Source organism: Seriola lalandi, unplaced genomic scaffold (assembly GCF_002814215.2).
Source record: "Seriola lalandi dorsalis isolate HSWRI2012SDOR001 ecotype SW California unplaced genomic scaffold, Sedor1 jcf7180002054916, whole genome shotgun sequence".
Taxonomy (NCBI): Eukaryota; Metazoa; Chordata; class Actinopteri; order Carangiformes; family Carangidae; genus Seriola; species Seriola lalandi.
The window spans coordinates 79,793-105,017 of record NW_019525468.1 but is presented as its reverse complement, the minus strand read 5'-3'; the positions used below and the strand labels follow the sequence as shown (position 1 = coordinate 105,017).

Here is a 25,225-nt window from a genome sequence, read left to right as displayed (position 1 = left end):
GGAAACGGTATACCTCACTCATCTATTTATAAAAGACAACACCTGTGTAACCTAAAACAGATGCATTCCCATACTCTTCACAATGTAAGTCATTTTCACATCACATTTGCTTTTACATTTTTGTAGATCATTTTGGTACTTAGAAAACAGTCACATAAACACACAAGAGCACCAATATACTGTATGCACAATTATTTATGACCCCCCCAAAAGTTAGCATACCCTGTTGTGCAAGTGAATAGTGAAAACTGTTCACTTGCAATGCCGTTTTCACAGTGAGTTTTAAATTGAAATTAGGCTGACTTGTTGGCTCTATAGGAGGAAAACATACAGATACAGACAGAATCATTTTGCTCAAGCATTAAAGCATCAGTTTAAAAATGTAGCATTATTAGAGCATGTTGTAACGCATTTATACAAGTGCTAATGGAGCATCCCCTTGTACAGAGGTTGTTGCTAGGTGACCTTTTTTATATATCTGTTTTTAAAGGAGCTGTACTATTTTAAAACTAGGTGTTTAATAATGTTTGTGGGTTTACTTCCGACTTTAAAAGTGCTACTGTATGTATGAAGACAAATTGATAACTCTCAAGACATAAAATCAGAATTTTCTATTCCGTATGTAGATACTGAAATGCTTAAGCTGTTAAAAACTGTGTCAAGAGCCATGTTAAATATAGCTACTGGAAGACACTCTCCTTGGAGTGTGTGTGTGTGTAGAGTCTGTCTGCAGCTTATGAGTATGAGTAGGGAGAGCCATCCTCCTCCACACACACATTCAAAACATTCCACACTGGAAAAGGTCAGAGGTCACATAGTCAGTATAAGGCGGGAGCCTGTTTGACACTCACATACTGTATCACATACTTATACACTGAACACAAACAAATCACACAAAGGGCTTGCATCCAAATAAGTCCATGGCAATTATGTGATTGTCATGAGCTGTCACAAGAACAAAGTGGAACACAGAGTCTTTTTGCTGTGTGTGTGGGGGACAAAGAACAGGGTGAGGCCTGACTCATCTGAGGTGTGTCCGGATCCCAGGTGGTTTGGGGTTCACTGCGAGAGGAGGAAAGATGATATTAAAAGACAACTCAATAGAGGAAACAGACGTCATGGGTGAAGTTGGTGCTGGGCTGCTACCTCTGTTTTCTTTGCTGGGGTAGATCCGAGGGAAAGGCTTGAATTCATCAGGAGGAGGTAAATCCTCAACAGGGTGGAACTGGAACTTGGATTCAAAATCATCTGCCAGAGCAGAGTGAAGATACAGTGAGATAGTTAGATAGTTTATGTAAGACACTTTTATCTTGCAAACTTGTTCTTGTGGGAAAATGTTGAGTCTCACCAAGGCTGTGCAGGTGTCCATTCCTAAGACTGGATGGGGGCAGGGGGGGTGGAGGGGGAGGGGGAGGAATGCGGGTGGACAACTCAGTGGTGGGAGAACGTGCCGGAGGAGCTGGAGGAGGAGCCAGCCGGCCCACACCTGTCATGGGGGGTGGTGAGAGGAGACATCAGCAATCAAAGTGACAACATAAAAACCAGATCTGATGTGCTCGTCTCTAATGCCAACTTAGACGACAAGGCCACAGTGTCTTTACTGAGAGAAACAGCATTGATTTTTATGTTGCTAAAAAACTACAGAGTTACACAACACATACTCTATTTGATTTAATGACTACCTGCAGCAGCTGCCACAGTTTCAAACCTGTACTTTCTTGATGGTTTCAGACACAGAAAAACAGCAACAAAGCTACAATTACTCAAAACTATTTCTACTCTGTTTCTCATAAACATTTGGTGTAGAGTCACGTCTTTGTGTTTGTGTCATATTTTTGTACATTGTCTTACATGATCATATAGCTAGATTATTTTAAATCTTGCAGTTATTGTTTAAAAAGTTTCTCTCCAGGTTTAAGCTTGGTTTACAGGAGCTATTTGTAAGTTTTGGAAAGAAAAGGAGAAGTGTCCACCTACCTGCACTTCTAGGCACAGCAGGTGGCCGTCGCGTGGGAGCATTGCAGGGGTATGACGGTGGCAGAAAGCGCATGGCTGGGGACGGTACTGGGGCCATCTTGGGCGGTGGTGGAGGAAGGGTGGATGGGCAGGTGGGGGTGAAAGAAGCCGGGAGAGGGGGAGGAGGAGGTGGGGGAGGAGGTCCCAGAGGGCTGTCCCGCAGGATTGGGAACCTAGAAGGTTCGGAGTGGACCGGAGAGGGGGGCAGAGGGAAGAAGCATCCTGAGGAGCGGTCCCCTGGGATGGAGGAGGGAGGTTGGAAAGGTGGAGGAGGAGGAGGAGGGGTCGGAGTAGAGGGCTGGGACATGGTGGTGTGGTGGGAGTGCTGGATGGGGAGCCATGTGGGCTTGGTCACCTGAGATGGAGGGGGAGGGGGAGGGCAGGAGGGGAGAGGCGGAGGCCTGTTGGCTGGACGGTCCTGGAAGGCTTGAGGTGGGGGAGGCGGAGGAGGAGCAGAGGGATGGGCAGGGGGAGTCGGAGGAGGAGAGGAAGCAGCGAAAAGAGGTGGGTGCCTGCTGCCATGAGAGGGAGAGGGAGGAGCAGAAGATGAAGGAGCAAATGTCCGGTGGGCGGAGCTCCGGTGCTCCGCCGTCCTGTGAGGCTCGGGGACGCTGCTTGTGTCTGGTGACATGGGCGGGTTCCACAGCGGCTTCAGGGACACTGATGAGCTCGAGCGAGACACTTTACCACACACATGAATGAGGAGTCATTGGGATGGTCACATTAACCAGAGATGGTTACTGAAAATACACACATCTGGTAAGAAGAAGACATTTTGCACCAACCTGGAGTCTTGCCTGCTAAGTCTCTTTGTCCTATAGGTCTGAGAGTGGGAAACCCTCCAGCAAATAGCCCACCCAAAGAGGGTCCCATGGGTGCCATCCCTCCCGATGAACCCTGAGAAGCACCAACGCTGCTGGATACATCTCCAGTGCTGGTCTTGGGTTCTGGGGAAAAACAAACATTCAAATATGTGACAGGTGAGTATCAATCACAGGACAAAAAAACATACATTAATCAACTCTGATCATGGAAGGTTATACATATTTAATTACTCACTCATTCACTTATTGATTGATTCATTCAGAAGAAGTGAGAAATGTGCATGTGCTCTGTGGTTTTTTTTGATCGTGAGAATTTTGTTGTTTATTTTGTTGTTCATTCAGGAAAGAAAACATTAAGATAATCAAAGTAATGGGTCAGGCAGGAACATGAGTGAAGTTTGCCCCACCCAAATCGCCTGGTCTCCCAGAGGGCCAACAGCATGGTCTGTTTCCATTGGTCTGGCTTCATACACTTACTGTAACTGACATTGTTACTGTTAACTGCTATTTACTGACCAACAGGTGCCACTGACCGTCATCCAGGCCTTCAGCTGTGTACGTTAAGCTGATTACTTCATTCACTGACTAACTGAATGGACATATCCCTAAAAGTTTCTATAATACACTGGCCGCCCATACGTCAGCTATCTAGTCACTAAACAGTAGAGTTTGGGAGTTGAGAGTCATTTACCAAAGTAGTAGTATGATATGAATGTTTGTGACTAAATTTTCACCAACCATAATATTCAATGTAATCTTTAACCTCACAGTTTGAATTTTTAGTTTATTGTATCCACAGGGGAAATGTGTCTTTTACAATCTACAAACTTTAAAATGAAAAAATTGAACAGGTTAGACATCCCATGCTACAGAACTTCCCTGTCTTTCTTTGTTAAGCTTATGATATACTGGGGACACAATGCATGTCGTGTGTATTGTGTTTGCTACTGTATATAGTAGTTTCCTACTTGTCTGCATCCTTATCTGCTATAGGGCATTCCTTCCTGAAGTGTGCACTGGACTGCGTGTGTGTGTTTGTGTGAGAGACACAACATGTTCCCTGTGAACTAAAAACTATCTTCTCGCCTCCCGTTTTTTTCCGTTCCATCTTTCTCTCATTTCTTATTTCTTCTTCTTATCTGCTTTCACTCCGATACATCACAGAAATGTTTCTACACATTATTAAACTCGATGTGTTTCCACTATGAGAGTGGATGAGTAAGTGATACTCAGCAGCATGTGAGTACCATTAAGTGTCTGAACACACAGCCTGTGTGTGACAGACAGTGTGTCCGTAAATGCTCTGGTAAGACGCTAAGGTTGTTTCTCTTACTATCGACAACAGGGGCACTGCGGTCGTTGACCTGTGTGACTTTCCTAAGTCTGGTTCCTTTCTGGATGTCGGCCAATAGGGCATTCCTTCCTCCTCCTCCTCCTCCTCCACCAGCAGACTGGAGCTTAGGAAGCTCAGACGGACACTGTCACACGGACAAAAAAACAGCACTTTTATATAACTTTGACCAGTGCTTTTACAGTAGAATTTATCTATTATATCTAACCAGCAGAGCACAATCACTTGCCCCCCAAACTAAGTATTAATGGGTCAACAGAGGATTAATCAGCAACTATTCTGTGTCTGTTAGATATATATAATCTTTTTACATAATGAAGGAATACAGTATGTCATCAGCCCCTTGGCTTCACCTCATCTCCTCTAACAAACAGATACAAAAAAGAAGGTGCAGTGAAAGCAAAGACAAGGATAAGAGAAGTAGGGGAAGACTTTGAAATTGAGGGAAGGAGAAGAGAAACAGGAGGGAAGAGGGTAATCTTAAATTACTGTTTCTCTCATAATCCACTGTGACTTCATATTAGTGCTTCATCTAAGAGCTGCTGAACTGTGTATCTGCAGTGTGGCCCTGTTTGCTGGCAGCAGGAGCTCAACTAACATGAGCCTGCTGTGGAAACATAACACTCTTCTGCTACTGAGAGTCTGCTGTCTGTGTGTGTGTGTGTGTGTGTGTGTGTGTGTGTGTGTGTGTGTGTGTGTGTTTGTGCTTGTTTGTGTGTACGTGCCTGTGGGGGTGTGTGTGTGTGTGTGCACACTACCTCAATCAATAATGCAAATAACCCCCTCCAGGTGTTTGGTTGATGGTTAGTGAGAAGGACACAAGTGAGTGTTTACAACTGCATGAGAGAGAGTTAGAGAGAGGCAAGCACACAGTCTTACCTGTGGCAGGGCAGCGCAGGGAGGCGGTGGAGGTGGAGGGGCTGCCGGGGGAGGTGGAGGGGGTGGAGGGGGGGCCGGCATGCCTGGGCCTCAGATACCTGCAGAAGACAATGCACATCCTATAGTCACCATCCAATTCATGCACCGCAGCCACTGGACAAGCTTCTAGGGTTTTTTTCCTCCTCCATGTCAGAGGCTGCTACTGTGAAAAGGGGCACACTCGATGACCTCCTACCCTCCCCATCGAACAGGAAGCGCTTTCACCACTGTACAGCGCAAAACAGGAAGCAGCAAGCGCTCCATCCTTTCCAGAGAAATCTGAAACATCCCCCCTTCCCGTGTCCTCCTCTTCTTCCCACAATGCTCTGTGGCAGGACTTTGGAGAAGAACAATGGTTCTTGTTGTGTGAAAAGTAATAGACCCCTGCCCTTGAGTCACTCAATGACCAAAGGCCTTCACTGCTATATGTGAGTGGAAAACACATTAAGGAAAGGAGACAGGAATATGCTACAGTGCGCAAACACATTGTTCTTTACTCTTATACTGAACATGTAACTATGTGCAGGATGCGTTCAAGAGCAACTGGTTTAATAATCAAAGTGAGAAGCACCCGTGTCCATTACAACGACTTTCCAGGATTATGTCAACACATTTCAATCTCCACACGTTGTTGGCAACTTGGCCAGTAAATGATCCTTAGTGACAGTCACTGAGACCTCCACCCAGCTTCGTGACATCATAAATTCTCAACAATCTATGGGTGAAAGACAGAAAACAGCTCGAGGTCTCTGCACAATCAGCTCTCTGTGGAATTTGCACATGATCCTCATCAGAAATTTAATAAAACACAGAGCAGAACCTGTTTTTGTTGAGTCTCTATGTATCTGTCCCTCTTCTCTTAATCTATTTGTGCAAAGCTCATGCGTTGTGTTTCCCTCTATGCAACTGGCAGACTGTCCTTCATTGCTATTTCTGTCTTCATATCTGTGTCAGGCAGCCTCTGTGACACTGCCAGCGTAGATGTATAAAGGGGGCAACGCTGGACACTGGTTAGCCGAGCTCCTGCAGAACAGGTGGGACACAGTGGAAATGCACCTCTCTCACACCAGTTGCTGTTTTCATTGACCTGTAATACGTCTTGTTCATCCTGAAGCAAAGAAGATCTTAAGTGACACAGACAGGCAGCTGGACCTGGCAGCTGTTGCAGCCATAACAAGGAATTCTCACACTTTTTGAGTCAAAGACACGCAACAAAGGCTGCTTACATGAGACCACAGACCCTCAGGGTTTCTACTGTGTGAATCAGTGGAAAAGGTTGTAACTATATTTTCTGACTGGGGTCCATGTCTCAGACGTCCTCAACAGAAAATGACACATTATTTCTGTCGGGGGTCTCACAGACATGTCACAGACAGTCATGGTTAAATACAATAGATTTTCATCTGGCAAATAAAATAATATATTTTCTATTCATTGTTATAATGTTTAAAACTTAAAATATACTTCTTTGATGTAGTTAACAATACCTGATGCTCCTAATTTTTTGCCTCTATAAGCTCAGTTTGTAGTTAAGTGGAAAAAACAAAAATGTTAACAGGACAAATTGGTTCATTTTGCTCTTATTAGTTTGAAGCTTTGTTTGTTTGTTTGTTTGTTTGTTTGTTTGTTTCTTTACACATACAGCAATGGGGTCTATAGGATCCCAAACAATGATGAATTAACACTAGCCATCCTCCTGATATATTTTTTCTTTTTTCTTTGCTAAACTTGCACAACAATGCTAAATACTACAAATGAATCCGTTATGGCATGACTGCTTTTTGTTTTTCCCTCCTAAAATCCACCTGAGAGACACATTGGCAGGTAAAAAATTAGTAATTGTATCATGACTTTGGACAGACAGTAACAAAAAAAACAAAGGCAGTTCGTCTGCTGTAAACGGTTCTCTAAAAAAGAAACTAAGTTTATCTGTTGTTATTGACCCTTTGTGGTATTTTATAAGAATAAAAAAGAGGAAAAGCGGCTATAACGACCTTTCAATCATATGTCTGCTTGTTAATTAGTCCATCGTTACGGTTATATTCGGCTTACCTTCAGAAAATACCAGTAATCCACCTGTTAGCGGGGAAAGCCTCAGTGAGATACTGCCCTCATAGTGCGCTTCTCATAGCGGGTCAGTGCGAAAGTTTCCAAGATATTTTTAGTCAAATGAGGACACCGCTTCTCCAACGTCTGAGCTGCCAATAACTAAACCATGAGGAGCTTCTGTAAACATATGAAAACACTGCAGGAAGCTTTCTGTGTCCACATAGCAGACGCTGAAAACATGCAGCTGTGGTTCGGCACAATGGTCTCTTTATGGGTCCGGCTGTTTACGGTTTATTCCCCCTGTGAGTGCGCTGCAGGAGGCGCACACAGTGCAAGGCCACACCTTAACGCCCCATAGGCTACTCCACACGGGACCAATAGAGAGAGGGAGAGGGAGGCAGGACGCTCGGCTCAGTGTCATCCCCTCAGCCCATGCTGAAGTTGCCAACAAACTTTCCCTCACCTTGAATCACACCTGTGGATTAAAACAAACATTTTGCGTGTGTGAGAGCTGGTTCTGACTTAGTGCTGAAGACGTCTGTAGAGCCTCTCTGTAACAACATCTTACTGGATGGATTTTCTCTTCTCAACTCTGTATATTTTAGTTCTATTCAACTCTATTTTTTGGCTGCATGCTGGCACATTTCCGCCCCCCTGTGTTGAGAATATGACATTACAAGTTTCCCTTTCAATTCCAAAGAAACTAGTGCCATGTGTTTCACCTATTGCACCATAATTATAGAGCTGCTATGATAACGACAATGCATTAAATTTGACAATGACAATGTCAATAGGGTGTGCATCAGTCGTAAGCTTCTTGTATTAACACCAATGGTGCAGGCAAACACACACACACACACACACACACACACACACACATACTCACACCTCAAACAGCAACAGTGATTGAGGAATGCAGTGACACAGGCGTGCTCCTCCCTTTTAAAAGACAGAACAAGATAATTTATGACTGTCTGTGAAATGCACTTTACATGCTGTAAGTAAATGGCACTAATTTCTTGTAATTGCCTTTTTCACTCATCACACATTTGACCCACTTGTTCTCCCCGCCTGAGTGATAACCAGGCAGCAACACGGCTGCCAAGAGAAGTCGTACGACTCTTGTGAATATTGTGTCTTGCGCTTTCGGATCATGCATTGTATTAAATAAGGCACATTTTCTTTTTATGTAACTTTTTGTAAATTTCCCAAGAGGGACGCCACAAAGCTTGTCCCTGCCGTGGCAGCTGATGATAATGAAGCACAAATGCACGTACGCACACGCATAGGATTGATTGTAGCAGTTATCAGATTTATTTCACAGGTGATCCAAAATACAGTAGTCCTGTAAAGCAAACTACATCAGTGACTGGATCACACTTCCTTAGCTACATGGCAACATCTCCTTCAAGTTAAACACGACATTAACTTACTTCAATATCAGTAGCTTTGTTTAGGACCCATTATGTTATAAAACATGCCGGATTTCTTCCTTCATTTAATGTTTTATGCATTTTGCTGGCAAGTGTTGTGTGTCTGACTCAAAGCTACTCACAAACATTTCTTAATTTCTTCCACTAGCTGATTTTTTTTTTCCACACTTAATGAAATCATTTACACCTTAATAAAAAAACATCCTTCTATCCTTCTAACCCTTTAGAATCAACATGTTTTTTGTAAAAGCATTGTAAAAGTATTATACTTATCCTTCATTATTAAACATATATTATTCTTATTACAGAAATAATGTAAACATCTTATAAAACAATATTTTCTTGAAGCATATAGTATTGTATTGCTAGAAAATGACATTTGATGATTGTGCTTTCAAACAGGTTGTAGGTCATTTTATGAGTTGCCCGATGATGACGACAGCGTCAATGACTAAAACTGGGACACTGTGGGACTTAAGCTATACTGGGGCTTTAAGTGCTCACTGCATTACTACTGTATCTCCTCACTTGGGCTTTGATTATGGGATATTGTTCACAAAATGGTTCAAATCGTTCTTTTCATGTCACTTATCTTTGTTTCAGAGCCTCTCACATACAAGTCTCGGTTTCAATATGTCTTGTACCATATAACCTTATACCTGCAGTTTCCGGCTAAAAGTTGAATGTTCCTTGTAATGTCCATCATCCCCATCACAACCAACACACAGTAGACCTTATGGAAGGCCTCAAGAATTTCAAGCATCTTCATGTGCTCAAATCCCTCTCCTTCTTGTCAAGCATCGTAGTAAAGCAAAGCAGTCTTTATCTCTCTCATTTTCCTCCTCGTCACCGGATGTCATCTTTCCCTGACGCCGCATTCTCTGTATCTTTGTCCTGTATAGGAAGGCTCGAGCGCACCCTCCTTTTCTCTTTAAATCGACCCGAGCGCGACACCTTCATTTTCCTGCGACACGTCTGCTCGTTGAAGACCGACTCCAGGTGGGAGTCGTCAAAGGTTTCATCACTGAGTAGGCTGGAGTTCTTGCTGGAGCCTTGGGACTGGTCACCAGTGGTCTTGGAGGCAGCGGCGGCGGGTTCTTTTTGCTTCTCCGGATGTGGTGCAAAAGGGTCAAAGTCCGGACCAAAGTTGTGGGGTGCACCTGCATCCTTGGGGCCACCAGTCTTCTTCTTTTGCAGGAATGCCTTCCACCACGGGGTCCTCTCTGTCATCTTTGACTGGAGGGAGGAAACTGGAACAGAGAACAGAAAACATGAGTATTCAGATGTTCTCTACATTAATATTAGTGTAGTTGATGACATTTCTTCTATAAGGTCATTGTTTTAGTTGAGTGGACATTCCTGATTTACCTGTTCTCTCACGTCTTTTTATAAAACATAAAATTAATACCTTTAAAATTAATAATATGGTCATAGTATTAGGATACTGACAAAAATAAAACATTGTCAAATCATCATTGTCATAGCATTCATTGTATTTCATATCTTCATAAATCTGTCTGACTATGACGACTTACTCTGTCTAATTTTGAAAATGTTTGTGTTATAAAATATCCTGATTTAATTTCACGTTCCTCATAACCATTTTACACTGGTGAGCCAACTAAACCTATGAATAACTAGTGTAACCATGTTTAGCTTTTCTGTAAAACTGGTTTGGTTTAATGAGTCGTGAGAACAGAAGAACAAACCAGGCCGTGATTCACAGATGAACAATGAGCAAAAAAAAAAAGAAAAGAAAAGAAAAAAAGAAAAAGCACTCAAGAACTCTTACCTGAGCTACAACAGCTGATGTAGACACTTTGAACTAAATCAAAATGTAAATGTCACACTGTTGGTTTTGTCACACACAGTGTACTGAGACATAAATCCACAGGACAGTTCCGTGTCGTCTTCTTCTTCTTCTTCTTCAGTGGTGCAGCTCTCAGAACAATTGTGACAGTCCCTCAAAGGGTCGCACCAGTATCCATTTCATGCACGAACCAGGTGTCCGGACTCCTCACATCTCCCACCTGTGAAAACCTTAATATTTCTTCTCTTCTTCAACTCAAATATCTCTTGTCTTCTTCGGTAATTCTCCAGAAAAGTACATATGAATTGACACATTTATAAGGAGGAGCGGCTTTCGTCTACTGAACCAGCAGGTTTCCGCCTCCGAAACTCTCACCTCGAAGCACCTGTCCTCACTCCTGATTGGATGAAATCTCAGAGTCGGTCACGTGAGCACCGCTCAGGTGAATCTACTGCAGTAAGGGGGGTGGGGTTTGTGGTTGCTTGGCAACATACCCCATGGGAGCGTGTACCTCTCCAGTAGCCTAACAGAATAAGAAAAAAAACAGAGCCCTTTGTATCAGCCGAACCCAACCCAAGCCAGGGAACCATATGAGCTTACCATTTTTGGACGCCCAGCAGTTTAGGCAACAATGGCTTGTCATGCAAAGAGTGGAATGGGGCAGTGAGAAGTTTATTCAGCGATGTTGATGGTATTAATAGCCACCGACCAAAACAGGTTGTGCTGAGCAGCATTCAGTTAGGCTACATGGTTTAAAATGAGACCCTTTGTTGAAATTGCTTATTATTTGGGGAGGGCACGCGACAGGAAGAAGCCAGGAATCTCCTGAAATGACGTTACTGCACAAGACGTGCAATTGTTGTTGTTGTAAATTCACATTAAGTGAGGGGAAGCAGTTTGGCTTGACGCCAACATCACCTGCTGGGGTACTTGTCACATGTTCACCGTCCGGATGCTTGTCCCAGCACTCTATTTTCATGTCCAACGCTAGTGTCAGTTTCTTTAACAGTTTCTTCACGTAATTTTCATGCCTGTGTGACTGTGACTGCCTGATAATTACACATGAGCAGGACACATTAACCACGGCCCATAAGAGCTTAATACAGCACGTGATACATCATCAGCAACCTAGTATGAAGTTACATATATCCATTATAGAGACACACAGATGGCATTTTTGAAAGGTTTTAAAAGACAATACTCAGTTATAATTATAATGACACAGTTAGAAAATGTGTAACAGGTTCTATATCACCCTTATGAGGTAATGTCTAATAGTAGATCAGTTACATGCTGGAACCTTTGTTTCGCAAGATTGAAAAAAAAAACACCTTAGTAGTTAGCAGTTTCTCACTATCTAATAAGCTGTCATATCTTCAGTCATGATAATAAGTACTTAATTAATTAATGGTCATTACAATAATCCATACAGTCTGCAGTAGTGAAAAGTAAAAAAAGTGCATATATTCAAGTAGGCTGCTCCATGATGACCGATGCATCATTAGAGTTACAACCAAGCAGTATATTGTACTTATATTTGGCTCCATCTGGACCAGCTACAAGAGTAAAATGCTATTTACACATTAATGCATTAGTAATAACAATCCAGTGATGCATTATTTAAGACTATGACAGTATAAGGGCCACCTTCCTGCATAATAAGAAATTTTACTCTTGATACTTTAAAAACATTGTGCTGATAATGTAATGTAATGTAATGCAAGATTTTTACATGTAATTGAGTATTTCAGTGCTTTGTATCATTACTTTCTCTTAAGAAAAGTATCTGAATACTTTTCCCACCAATTAATTAAGTTGTTTGTATGTAATGATTGGCCCTCCTGATGCCCTGTAGCTCTATTCTGAAAAGCGGTCTGTTGGACATGTTCCCATGATGAACTGAAGAGCTAAAAAGACAAAGCAAGACTCATGCAGAATGTACCAGCCAAATCTTTTTTATTCTTTTCACAACATGGCAATGTGTTGTTGCCCTTATGACTGATTAGTAGTTACTAAAACATATAGGCTACTTAACAGTTTGTTAACCATAACAGTGTTAGTTACAGTCCTTAGTGTTGTCCCCCATAAAGTGTGCCTAATTCAAAAGTGGTACCAAGTTAAGGAGTTGTCTAGATATTTTTTAGCAGTTGTAGGTCAGAGAGTGGGTGAATCATTGAATAATTGGTGATATGCATCACAAGATAAATGTGCGTGTATGTTGTGATGAAACTTTAAAAATTTGCACAAGGCTTTATTACCAAAACTGCATACAGTATAATACACAACATGTAGGGTATATTCTGTAGCCTAAATCTGCTAATTCTCTGTAATGAACATTCTCAAGGTATATTCTTAAAAAATCACATTTACCATATGCATTACATGTGTGCAAGATATTTCTGAGAAGTAGAGCAAAAGTTTTAGCAATCTGCACTCTATATTCATTGACCCGAATTTAAATCCTATCTTAATTCATAGCTGAGGTCATGTACATTATTACACACATATTAGTGCAGGGTTAAAATGCATCACAAATGGAATGACCTTTTATTCTTAAACTTTCTTTTGCGTCAAAGCCAAGTTTCAAAGTGTCATTGGATCCTTGTAAATGAGGAAATAACATCTTCTAGACATGACGTTATGCTAAGAAACTCAGTTTCTGTTGTTATGACTTTGTAATCCTTGGCCAAATGGTTTCTGTGTGGGTTGTTGCCAAGAGGGAAGACCAGGTCTGGGCTGTGCAGATGATACAGATACAGATACAGATACAGATACAGGCAGAAGCAGAGAGAGGAGGGAGGAATCAGGGAATGCCTTTAGTTTCCCTCTACTGAAGTTTAGAGTGAAAGTTGTTGTGGCAACAGGAATGTTTGCCATTTCTCTCTCTCCCTCCTTCAGGAGGGTGGCCTGAATACCTGGGGGACTCCCTCTCCTGCCAGCCCCCATCCCAGTCGAAACCCAGTCACTCAAACTCATATACACACCTATAAAAATAACTAAGATAGAGAAACAATTCACTGTAGACTAAACTATAAACAATAGCTTAAATAGACTTAAAAAATGTCAAAAATGGATAAATAAATTGACCCATACTTTGTGCTGAATACACTGTACAATGGTGGTAATAATACACTATAATACACTGTACATTAGTACATGTGGGTGGGTGGAGCTGCACACACTGAAAATGATGCAGATGCAGATGATCACACAGATGATGAATATTCTGAGGCCACAACTAACTCTTATTTTCATTATTGATTAATATGTTGGTTATTTTTCAGATAAATAGATTAATTGTTTAGTCTGTAAAATGTCAGAAAACTGTACAAGCACAAGCTGATGTCTTTGGATCGCTTCTTCTGCCATGTTCACTACTCAACCACAACCCTCATGGATACAGCTTCTTGTGGTCTAAACAACATCATAATCACAGGATGTCATCTTGCTATATCACCTCTCGGGTTTGCTTTGCCTCTCTGATTGTCTTTCCAGTATCTCCAGATCTACTTCCCTCCCCATAATACCACAGGTAGTCTCACTGAAAGTTGATCATTAACTTCAGCCACATCCGATAAAGAAAAACATCCATTAAGATAAAGAATCTGAGTATTTGTCCATTGAGACAGAGAGGCATGTGGGGAATGTGTGCAGAAAACTACACAACATTGTCAAGCGATATTGAAACAGTGACAGGGATTTCATTGTGTAATCCACCTGTATCTCTTCCCGTCTGGGAAATGGGTGACTTTACGAATAACATGAATCAACACTTTTTTTTCACCATGGCAACCACACACAGCCATGAGAAAGCACCAGTCCTGATCAAGGATGGAGAGGTTACGTACTCACAGCCACTGGGTACCCACTCTAAACTGCTGTAGGCACAATCATACATTTTTGGACTGTCAAATATAATTTATTAATTTATTGTATTGTAAAGGATTGTATATTTTGATTGATTTAAATCGCCTAAATAATTTTTTTTAATGTCAATACATTAAGTAAAACTGTCAATTTACAATTTATTGTGAGTAGTATTGTATTTGATGATGTCATAATCACTATCAAATCTCAAAGAAGGCCTGATCATGACTTAGCGAGGTCATAAATTGACACATTGAACACATAAAAGTGACTCATTCAGCCATGTATAAATATTTGTGTTCACTCAGATGCGCACAATTCAAAACACACACGCCTTTCTACACATGTCTCTCTTTATGTGATGACGGAAATGTGTTTGCCTTGTGCATGTGCCGTGTGCATATGAGTCCAGTAGAGTCATTGTGAAATGATAAACCTGAAAATCTCTTTTTGTCATTGTACAGTATTGAACAACAGGTTGAACCAAGGTGTGCTAGTCCTGGGAAAGAGCACAGGATGGCAGCCAGTCAGACTGGTGGAGTCAGCTTACGAAAAAAAAAAAAAAAAAAACCCTTCAAAGTGAGTGGCTAATGTATCTAAGTCTAGTGATGACACATAAACGCAGACCGTTTTTTTGCTAAACCTCTCAGACAGCACAAACCATTATGGACTGTTTATGTCACAGATGAACAAATGTATGTATGTTCCAGCTCATGACTGAGGGTGATACAGATCAGAAATAATAGAAAAATTGTAGGCTACTAACTAGACAAACAAACAGTTGCCTTCTCCAGAGCATTTGGTTTGAGCAGGCTGACGTGTGTTGTTTTGAATAAAATGAGTTTTGAGTTATTGCACTGTGCTTTTTGATTTGAGGATGGCATTGTTTGGCAGGTTGCTTTTATAGTCATTACACTGTGAGCAAAGCAGCTGAAACTCACCCGAGCACCAGCTGTTATTAGCTCTGCAGACGCTAAAGATGAAACCCTCAGGAATGCAGAAAGGAATCTAACACTTACTGGTTATTTTCTTTGTATTTATTGTGGGTTACTCTTAAGTGTTATTCTTTTAATAGACAGACAACAGGACAACACACACGTATATAAAAAAAAAAAATACAGCTATGCACTCAAACAGGTTTGGATACTGTACCTATGAGTACTTTCCTTTGATTACAAAACCACAACCTTAAACATGCCCTTTAAACCGAAAGTCTGAAGGTCTAAGCTAACCTGTTATAATGTCTTGACTTTGGAGATTTGCCATTATTATGTGACTATTTTCAATTGAATTGCATAAGTGTCGAAATACTACCACAAAGAAATATATCAAATATTCAATCCTGAACCTTTTTGGGAACTTTCTGAATTCATTTTTACCACTAAAAAACCACAAATTCTGCCAAACGTTCCCCTGAAGTGATTTTAAAGTTAAACATCTTTCAAAATGTGATTGACAACATAGAATGCTGCTCTCTTTATTTTGTTCCAAGACATAACTGAAGCAAAAATGGAATTGAAAGCTTCAGAAAGTAAAAACAAAAGCTTCAGTATTAGCAGATTTTATTCCAGCACCCATTTAGATTTAGCTTCACCACCTTAGGTGAGAGTAGGAGGGCAGCCATACATGTCAGCACACACTACTCCTCATAAAGGCCCAACATACTGCCTCAGTGCATGATACAAAATTGACTCTCTTCCATACAACTTTAAACCAAAGCAGAATCAGGTACCTTCTTTTTCACACCAGTGTAGATGATCCTGTGCAGGTAAGAAGCTTCAAAACATTCAAAATATTCCCAGGTCTGAATATGTCAGACCTTTTTATTTCAGTAGTTCACTTGTCTGGCTCCCTGTGCAATAAAAAACTATTTCAAACTTCTACTTCACAACACACAAGCAATCATGCAACACAAGAAATGAATTTTTTTTAAAAAAGAAAAAAAGGGAACAAGGGGAACAAGCTTTGGGATTGTGCATCTATGTTTTCTTCCACTTAGCCAATTAACAGAGCCAAGAGAACAACTTGTTCTTCATCTTTTTTTTTTCAAGTTCTGCGGCTCCCAGTGGCTCCGTAATTATCTCTATCTATCTATCTTATGTCTGCAGAGATGACCTCCTTCCTGGCTTGAACTCGCTCCTCCTGCAGACGCAGCTCCAGCTTTGTTAGCTGTCTTTCCGTCTGTTTCCTCTCTTTTGGTTTAGATGTTAAAGTTATATGGAGTCCCATCCCTTAGTGTTAGTGTTGGCTGCAAAACTCACAGCAAGTTTGAGATGGTTTATAAGCTCTGTGGCTATGAGGCTGCAGGTCAGTGAGGCAATCTTTACATCCTCCATCAGCCCCTCTCTAGACAGCCAGGTGTTAGGCAGAGCCTCACCCAGCAACAAGTAGATGAGCTCCACCATCTTAATTAGTGATTTATTGCTTCAGTCATCATGTTTGGAGTCATCACATAAGAATGTTAAAGACTGTCCCTATGTTACATAGAGTATTTTTGACTGCTCCATGTGCATTTGGTTTGCCTGGCCTTATTGCCACTCAGTGTTAAATCAGTGTGAGTTCTCCCTCTCTTGGTCTTTTTGGTGCCTTACATCCTCTGACTGACTAATATTTCTACAGCAGTCAGAATCCAGAAACACCAAGTTAATGTCAAAGAACTACTACTGATGGACCCAGACTGATGCTCTGCCTTACATCACCTTGTGATAAAAACTTGAACACACCACAAAGTCTAATGGCAAAACTCACAAGCAAGTTAACAAAATTACATGCTACTTTCTGAAGAATGATATGATATAGCAGAAAAATTACCAAATTACCAATTACCACATTATTATTATTATCATTAAATATAAATATTAAATTATTTTATTACCAAGTAAATAATTATCCATTTTTGTTGTATTCTTAATGCAATATTACTTTTTAATCTTTTTAAAAAATGTGACAATTTTTTTCCAATGAATTTTTTTTCTTGTAACAAACAAAGTGGGATGTGAGGATATTTTAACTTCTGAGTCCTGACAAGTTACTATTAAAACATTTAACAGAAACAATGTTTGACACATCTTGAATTTGTATAAATACACATATGAAAACTCTGCAGACACCTGTCAAAATCTGAAAATTATTAACCTACTGTGTTCGGGTACGGACTAAAGGCCAATCGTCCAGAAGAGGGCGCTGCTTCAACAAACTGCATGCAAATCACCTAATTCTGCAGAAGAAGACGCCAGCTGCCGTACAACACCAAAGAAGAAGAGACGTAACCCGTGTCATGTAATTATAACATAACCAAGGTTATCCCGAAGATACTGGGGGATATTATGAACGTCATTTGAACAAAACAGAGTGTCTCTTATCTCGGTAAGAAAATAAGCTCAACAGCTCGTTGTTTACAGTGTTGAAATTTGTCTGTCAAATAGCCAACACCGACATTGACATGCTAGCAGCTTTAGCTAGTGAGCTAACCATCATCCGCATGACGGAGGAGTTGACACCAAATTCTGTTGAAAATTAGTACAATAATACACATGACCGGTTTTTAATCAGAGTGTAACATTTTAGGAGCTGCCTGCCTCTTATTATGTAATTCCTTGCCTGTCAAAAGACACCACGGTGGGTGGCAGCGAGCATTATCACTTATTCAGGGGTCTTGGGGCATGTTCTGGTGTAGTTAGGTGGACTTTAGTTCACATGAATATAAAGGTATACTAGATTATTCTGTGAGCGGAGTCTTGTGTGCGGTGCCCTCCCAGTCAGAGGGGTGACGTTTTAACTGAAGCACATTGTTCAGGGGTTCAGCTGTTTAATCTGCAGCGTAAGTAAACACTGTTCATCAGTGGAGAGGGAACTTAAAAGATAACATATTTTTCACATGTGATGCTAAAGCGTAAATGACAGTTTCCGGCGCTGACAGCTAATGCCAGATGTCCACTGCTCTTCTCCGATATCAACCCAGGTCGCAATGAGCGTCCCATGTTTCTTGTCCTCCGCTGCCCGAAGCTTCAGTGTGTCCGGCCCCGCCGCCAGTCTCTTCTGCCGCCGGCTCCTGAGCCCCAGCACCGTCACTAGGTGAGTTTCCTCTGAATTGTACCGGTTACGTTGTTTTGTAATTTGGTAACTGGCACTTTAAGTTGGTTCAAGCCTGTTGACAGTGAGGGCAATGTCCACTTGCTTTTTTCTAAACTGCTAGTCATATAAGACTGCTGCCACTCTTAACTAACTCTCTAAGAGGATATGTGACATTCAAGGCAAGTGACAAAAACATATCATTTTTATTAGAAGAAACATGTCCTCCAAAAGACAAATGGACCATCTAGAGAAGACAGCGAGCAATTCCAGACAAAATGTAAGTTGATATTATGAAATAAATTTCTTCATCTTGACTTTATCTATCAACTGTGCCACTATGCGACTGCATCAAATACTGACAACTCGTCCTTTGACTATTAACCTGTTTGTATACTCCTAACAGGCTCTGTATCCAGCTGAAGTGTGTGGAATCATAAATGAGTCAGAGACAGTAAAACGTCTGAGGATAGCCGTCCATCCAGACTTCAGCTTTAAAGCAGGACAGTGGTGAGTAGACTTTCACTAACTTGTTAAACATTTTCTGTGAGGTTAGGGAACACGTTGTGTTGTGACACCTGAGGTATTGCACCAGTGAGACAGAGAGAAATGAGAACGTTACTCTGGTTTCGATGTGTTTTTTTATTTGCTACTTCTCTTCTCGGGGCAAATGAATATAAAAAAGAATTGAAGCTATTTATCTCCTGTTCTTTCCAATCGGCCAACATTGCATGCATTGCATTAGCCTCCTTAAACTTGTCTCTGGGGACTTTAAAATAAAAGTTGCCAGGTTAATACTTTCTTCATGAACCAGAGGTTAACAGAAAAAAATGTAGGTTATTACGTGAGCTCACTTTGTCAAACATCTCTGAGTTGTTCCATAACGCTTGTAGTGCTCATAGTAGCCACAAGGTGGTAATGTTGTGCTTGATTTGTCCTATCAATAGCCTGGTGGTTTTCTTTTCTTATACAAAACTTTTACAGTAAACAGTTTACAGTCTTACACCACAGCTCAAGATTATTGTTGATAAGATGAAGAAAAGGAATGTACTGCGTCAACTAAAGCAAGGATCAAAGGTTTTTGTCAAATAAGGACAAACCAAATAGTTGTTGGGGACTTCATAAGATCAAGTTAACTCATAGATTTGTGTGGGGAACTGTTGTATGCACTGGGTTGCATGCACGCTTGCTGCTTTGACTTGAAAGCTGCTTGAGACGGTGGCTTGTTTTGGACTGATGCCTATAGCACAGCTTTGTGTCTCTGGCAATTATCAAGTACATTTACAACAAAATGTAATTAAAGACGGACCTTGAACAACGTAATGCTCCATGGTACATCAAAATGAAAGTGACATAACTATTATATTACAAAGATTTGTTTAACAGAGCTATACCGGAGGGTATGGTATGGAGTGTGTGCTTTCAAACAGAACTTTCCAGCAACTCTCTTATTATCATAATAAGAAGTTAACTTCTTCTTCTTCTTCTTCTTCTTCTATGAAGAGCTGTTTTTTCCCCAAGTCTGTGTCTGTCGGTCTGTGTTGCCAGTGTTAATTGGTGTACCATGCACATGCAGAACATGTACATGAGCCCATACTGTAGGTGGGCGGTGGTGAGATATAAAACCAACAGCCAGTTGCCCTGCGGCGACTGATAATGAATTTAAATAGATGGAAATCTTTGAGTTTCACTGTTTCTGAGGAAAAAGGACTGTTTAGTCGTTGGTCTCCAGGTGGGAGAGGAGGAGGAGGAGGTGGAGGAGGTGGGTGGAGGAGGTGGGTGGAACATATGTGTGCATCTTCACAGCAGATCCATATTTATGATTCCTCTGAGGGTTGTGGAGTCAGTGTCTCTTTCTAGTGTAACAGTGGGTCATTGTGCTAGTGGAACATTAGCCCAACTGTTTAGCATTGCTGTTTCCCTCTTGGGGGGGGGGGGGGGGGGGGCTGTGTTGTAGTCCACTCTGCTTATTGACGGACAGATATGACCACATTGGATATAAGACTGGGTCATTACACTTTGAAAAAACTAACTAGTAGGCAACTTTACATCTGGCTTGGTTTTGTTCTCCTTGCTTTCTGGAACCACTGCTCTCTTCGCTGAGGTCAGAGGTCACCTTTCTACCTTCGTTCACCCTCTGACCCTCCTGTCAGCACCTTTTCACTCTTGAATTAACTATTGTTCAGAAATCTGGAAAGTCAGCTATATTTCCAGACCAAATAATATGGTGGTTATGGTTTAAATAAGATGGTTGTAATTATGTTTAACAACAATGTGCATGCCGTTACATATAATACAATTCAGCCCAGTTATATTTGAAATCGGCACATCCTCAGTCAGACTTAGTATTGTCACCTTAGATTAAACAGACATTTTTTTTTTTAATCTGTGGGACACTTCCCAGGTTTAAGCCTAAATTGATCATTGTCTGACTCTTATGATTTGTGTTTGTGTGTGCGCAGGGTGGATTTCTTCATCCCCGGCGTGGAGAAGGTGGGAGGTTTCTCCATGTGCTCCAGCCCGGGTTTGCTGCAGCGGGAGGGGGTCATTGAACTGGCCGTAAAATACACCAAACACCCACCAGCACACTGGGTCCACACTATGGTGAGTGCGGTAGACACTCTCTCCGTGATATATAGTTATCATTTAAATATACGTATATAATATTGAAAACTTACAATGTTACAGTGAGTGGCAATTTTCCCAGGTAAATAATTTAGAGTTACCTGGAGAGATCGCTACTTAGTAGTAGGAATATTCTCCAAAAGCAGATTTGCTCATCCACAAGGCTGTCTAATGGTTTGGAAGACTGCAGTTGCAAGTGTGTGTGTGTGAGAGAGTGAGTGCGTGAGAGAGAGAGAGAGATGATGAAACAATTTGAAGGTGTGAGTGCAAGAAAAGAGATGCAGAAAGCAAATGAGTGGAGCAAAAGGATCAGGGTGGTGAGAAGGGGAGGTGTTATATGGTTAGAAAAATGAAACACTGCTACACAATCACAGCACTGGATATTCTTAAAGTGAAGTGTCAGAAAAAAAATGGCAAGTCAGATGATATTTCCAGAATTTCTTTTCTTTGTGTCCGACCCTGCAGAAGCACTAACTGTACTAAAAGGCTAAATGAAAAAGTTGTGATTCACACTAACTGAACATTAAGTTCATTCAGCTTCTGAAATTATTCCTTTCCTTTTCATTATTTGCTTTCATGGTTTTTTCCTTTTTTTTTTTCTTTTTTTTGCCTTATGACCCCTGATGTGTTTCAGTTTCATAATTTCTGTCAAGAGACTTGTCAATTTAAAACTGCTTGTGTGGTGTGTCTGATGTAGAACTAGGGAAGAACAGTATGCAAAAAATATTGTGATCGCGATATGAGTCACGATTTCAGTTGGAAGTGTCGTTTTTGCATTTCACTCTGAAAAAGGATAGTGAAAAGTGATTTTTTTTTTGGGGGGGGGGGGGGGGGGGGGGGGGGCTTGTATGAAACAAGCATGCTCCTTTACATCTGGAGGACATTATGTGTAGGCCGGGGCGTCGCTGTAGCACCACAATGCTTCATTTTTGGTATGTTGTGACACATTTGACCTTTTTACCAAAGAAATTGCAGCTCCTGTGAGTTGGATATTGCTCTTGGCCATGTTGCAGTTTTGATGATATTTAAATTAATTGTTCAGCCGTATGTAGAACTGTAATAGAAGCTGGTGTTTATCCGTGCAACTGTGTAGAGCAGTACACTCTGAAAAATGTGGTAATGCTCAGAAGATCTACACAGGGTATATAAAAGTAAAAAAATATCATTAAAGTATAGAAAGATTTTTCATGCAAAATACACAGTAGCTGTGTAACACTCTTGTATCTACCAAGAACATGTGGTTCACCTTTTTTTTTTGAATCCACTGTGTGCGAGTTGTTCTGTGAATATGAGCAATGTTTTTTTTCCTAGCTCTCCTTTCCCTCTCTGTACTCTGCGTGTTTGTTTGCAGCTTCACTGTTTGATGATGGCTCCTAATAAATAGCTCTGAGCTCCTGCGCCGTGTGTAAATAAGTAACAGAGAGCGATGTGATGTGTTTGAGTATTCTGAGACTTACAGCTCTCAGCTCTGGGATCTTTTGATGATCCTTTTGTTTGATATTGCGCTCAGACTGCTCTCTGTGAGGCGGCAGAAGTGTTGCGACCATGATAGCGGATTAAGAGTGCGAGTGCTGTTACGCGTACGCGTGCTTACAAGTGTACAAAAGCAGATGAAAGCATGTTTACTGCTCCTTTTGACTTCTAAAGACATTCACTGTGCAATTTGTGAAATCGCTTTCACCTTGGCGTAGGTTTGTTGCGTGTGTGCATGCTGATCTGAAAGTCTCTTTTTACTGTTTCCCGAGGCTCGTCTTAGATGTAGTTCATGTAAAACTGTACTTGATGTAGAATTTATATATTTGAGCTACTGAGCACTCAGAAAAGTTAGAGTCCAAGTGTCCAGCTTAACACCGTCTGCTGCCAACCTTTTTATATGTCTCTCTTCTCCGTCTGTATTTTGAACGTATTCTCTTCTCTCCTTCATCTCAGTGTACAGTGGGCTCCAGGGTGGCCATGCGTGTCGGTGGGGACTTCTTCTTTGATCCGTCGCCTTCTGACCCGTCTGTGGATTTGCTGCTTGTAGCCGGCGGTGTAGGGATCAACCCTCTGTACTCCATTCTGTTGCACGCCGTAGATCTCCTGCATCTCAACCAGAGCTCAGGCGGTCGGGACTACAACATAGGCTCCACTCACCTATGCTACAGCGCCAAGAACAGCCACGAGCTGCTCTTCAAGGTGTGTTCTTGAATTATGTTTTGGAAGATTATGAGGAATTTTTTTTCATTTTTTTAAACTCTGAATATCAGTGCTGGGTTTTCAACAGTGTCCATATGTATGTCTGCAGTCTTAAGGGAAGCTGTGTTGCAGTATGTAAGGATGTGACAAATGTCTTACTACCTACCCTCTGTCTTCCCAGAGCTCCATCACTGAGGCGTGTCGGGAGTTCCCTGACAAGTTCTCCTGTGACTTTCACGTCACGCAACAGAGCACAGATGTCGACCCACACCTCGAGCCATTTATCAACCGTAAGTAATGCCCATACACACACATACACACACACACAGAGACACACATACTCCTACACATACACTTTTCTTTGTTTAGCTGGGATGATTGAGTGACTGTCACATTGTAGCACAGTCTTCTCTTTGTTGATTTATCTGTGTCATCATGTAGAACAGGCACTATCAAAGCTCCACGTGGGAGACTCAGAGGGAATAGGTGCCGCGGCACCGAGTCACGATTAATTGATTGACTTCCCTTGTGTCTCCCCAGGCGGGAGAATCACCAAGGAGGAGTTGCGAGCTCATGTGGACCCACAGAGGACTTTGTGTTACCTGTGCGGGCCCCCGCCCATGCTCGAAGCAATATCAAAAACCCTCACGGACCTCGGCCTCTCGAAAGACAGGATCCTCTTTGAGAAGTGGTGGTAGAACCTCAGACAGTTCCCAGAAATCAACAGGGTTTTCCTCCTGACTCTTGATTCCTTTTGTAGTCTTCAGGGGGAGGATGTTTGGGGTGTGGTGAGACTGGAAAGCGACTGAAATATTCCAGTGATGTGGACATTAAGAGTGCTCAAGCAGCTGAGGAAATTCATTCTCTGATCCCTGCTGCTGAGACCTGTTCCTGATGTGTGATAGACCGCTGGGGCCGCCCACTGTTCAGCTTGCAGCTGACTCATAAAGACAAAAGAGATGAGTTTTATTTCTTATAATCATTACAGGAAGACTGAGCAGACTGTAAAATCATTGACCATCTCACTTCCTTGCTGAATAACGCAACAACTGTGTATGATGGATACATTTTACCTTCATATTCAATCTTATTTCCAACCTATACTTGCTTGACTGAGGTTCTGCTTAAACACATTAATAGGTAATGTTTAGTTTTACCCAGTATTCTCACCTAAATGTTTATACACCAGTTAACCTATGTGAGCATACTGTATCTTAAAGAAATAGTTTTTGTGAAATTCGCTGATTCACTGTCCTGCTAAGTTAGATGAGAAGATTGATACCAGTCTTGTCTCTTGTCAGACGGCTAAACATAAAGCTGCAGCCAGCAGCCTGTTAGCTTAGCATAAAGACTGTAAACAGGGGAAAGGTAAGTGCATACTCACATCTGTAAAGCTCACTCAGTATCTGTTGGCTGCACCTTCATATTCATCTTCTCATCTATCTCTCAGCCAGAAAGCGAATAAGCAAAATTTCCAAAATGTCAAACTATTGTTTTACATGGAGGATCAGTGCAAAACAATAGCAACATGTACTGTGATTTTACACTGTACACAAGTGTTTGAGTGGCTAATTTTCTTCTATAAAAATACCTCTAATGCTTACTTGATAAAGTGTTGTTAGACCATGGGTGTATATATACTGAAATAACTCAGAGCTATTTATTTGCAGGACTGAAGATTTTAGAGTTGTTTGGCTGAGTTACAATGGAGTGATGATTGTTTCTACTTTTTACTCACATACAAACTTCACACCACTCAGTTTATTTTTAGAGTCAAAAACACAACAATCGCCCACGGCCTGTTTTACTCACTCACACCATTACATACATACACAGTGTCTATTTCCCACACAGCCACATACCCATGAACAGTTTCCCAGAGTGGAGTGAGTATCCCATGGTGCACGGTAATGGAACCTCTAGGTGGTCCCTGATTGGCTTGGATCACTGAACATCCCTCGGAGATGGTTGCGAGCTCCTTGTCGTCGCCTCTCTGTGGGGGTTGTGCCGCTGAGACTCATTTTCGAGTTGTTTTTGCGTTTCTTCCTCGTATGAGGAAAATTGTTTATGCTGGTAATGTGAGATT

General features: G+C 41.5%; 3 protein-coding genes across 6 annotated transcripts; 1 reads left to right on the top strand and 2 right to left on the bottom strand.

The window, feature by feature from the left end:
• Positions 1–177: 177 nt before the first annotated feature.
• On the bottom strand, positions 178–7,475 carry wipf3 (WAS/WASL interacting protein family member 3). 4 transcript variants are annotated; one of them, XM_023431081.2, is made up of 8 exons: positions 7,162–7,473; positions 5,071–5,168; positions 4,174–4,318; positions 2,802–2,963; positions 1,978–2,697; positions 1,349–1,486; positions 1,147–1,248; positions 178–1,062 (listed from the first exon to the last, which is right to left on the bottom strand). In XM_023431081.2, exons 2-8 carry the CDS (start codon positions 5,149–5,151, stop codon positions 1,022–1,024), a joined length of 1,389 nt encoding a protein of 462 aa, XP_023286849.1. In that variant the 5' UTR covers positions 5,152–5,168; positions 7,162–7,473; the 3' UTR covers positions 178–1,021. The 4 variants fall into 4 exon arrangements, with proteins under 4 accessions (XP_023286849.1, XP_087025939.1, XP_087025938.1 ...); XM_087169813.1 differs by having other exon boundaries at positions 178–1,248; positions 5,071–5,189; positions 7,162–7,475; XM_087169812.1 differs by having other exon boundaries at positions 178–1,248; positions 7,162–7,474.
• A 974-nt stretch (positions 7,476–8,449) lies between these two features.
• On the bottom strand, positions 8,450–10,743 carry LOC111673302 (uncharacterized). The gene is made up of 2 exons (XM_023431039.2): positions 10,384–10,743; positions 8,450–9,841 (listed from the first exon to the last, which is right to left on the bottom strand). Exon 2 carries the CDS (start codon positions 9,819–9,821, stop codon positions 9,438–9,440), a length of 384 nt encoding a protein of 127 aa, XP_023286807.1. The 5' UTR covers positions 9,822–9,841; positions 10,384–10,743; the 3' UTR covers positions 8,450–9,437.
• Positions 10,744–17,494: 6,751 nt separating this feature from the next.
• Positions 17,495–24,751, top strand: oxnad1 (oxidoreductase NAD-binding domain containing 1). Its single transcript, XM_023431095.2, has 8 exons — positions 17,495–17,634; positions 18,230–18,342; positions 18,553–18,619; positions 18,746–18,849; positions 20,802–20,943; positions 22,894–23,139; positions 23,321–23,429; positions 23,680–24,751. The coding sequence occupies exons 2-8, from the start codon at positions 18,236–18,238 to the stop codon at positions 23,835–23,837; spliced, it is 933 nt and encodes a 310-aa protein (XP_023286863.1). The 5' UTR covers positions 17,495–17,634; positions 18,230–18,235; the 3' UTR covers positions 23,838–24,751.
• Positions 24,752–25,225: the final 474 nt, after the last annotated feature.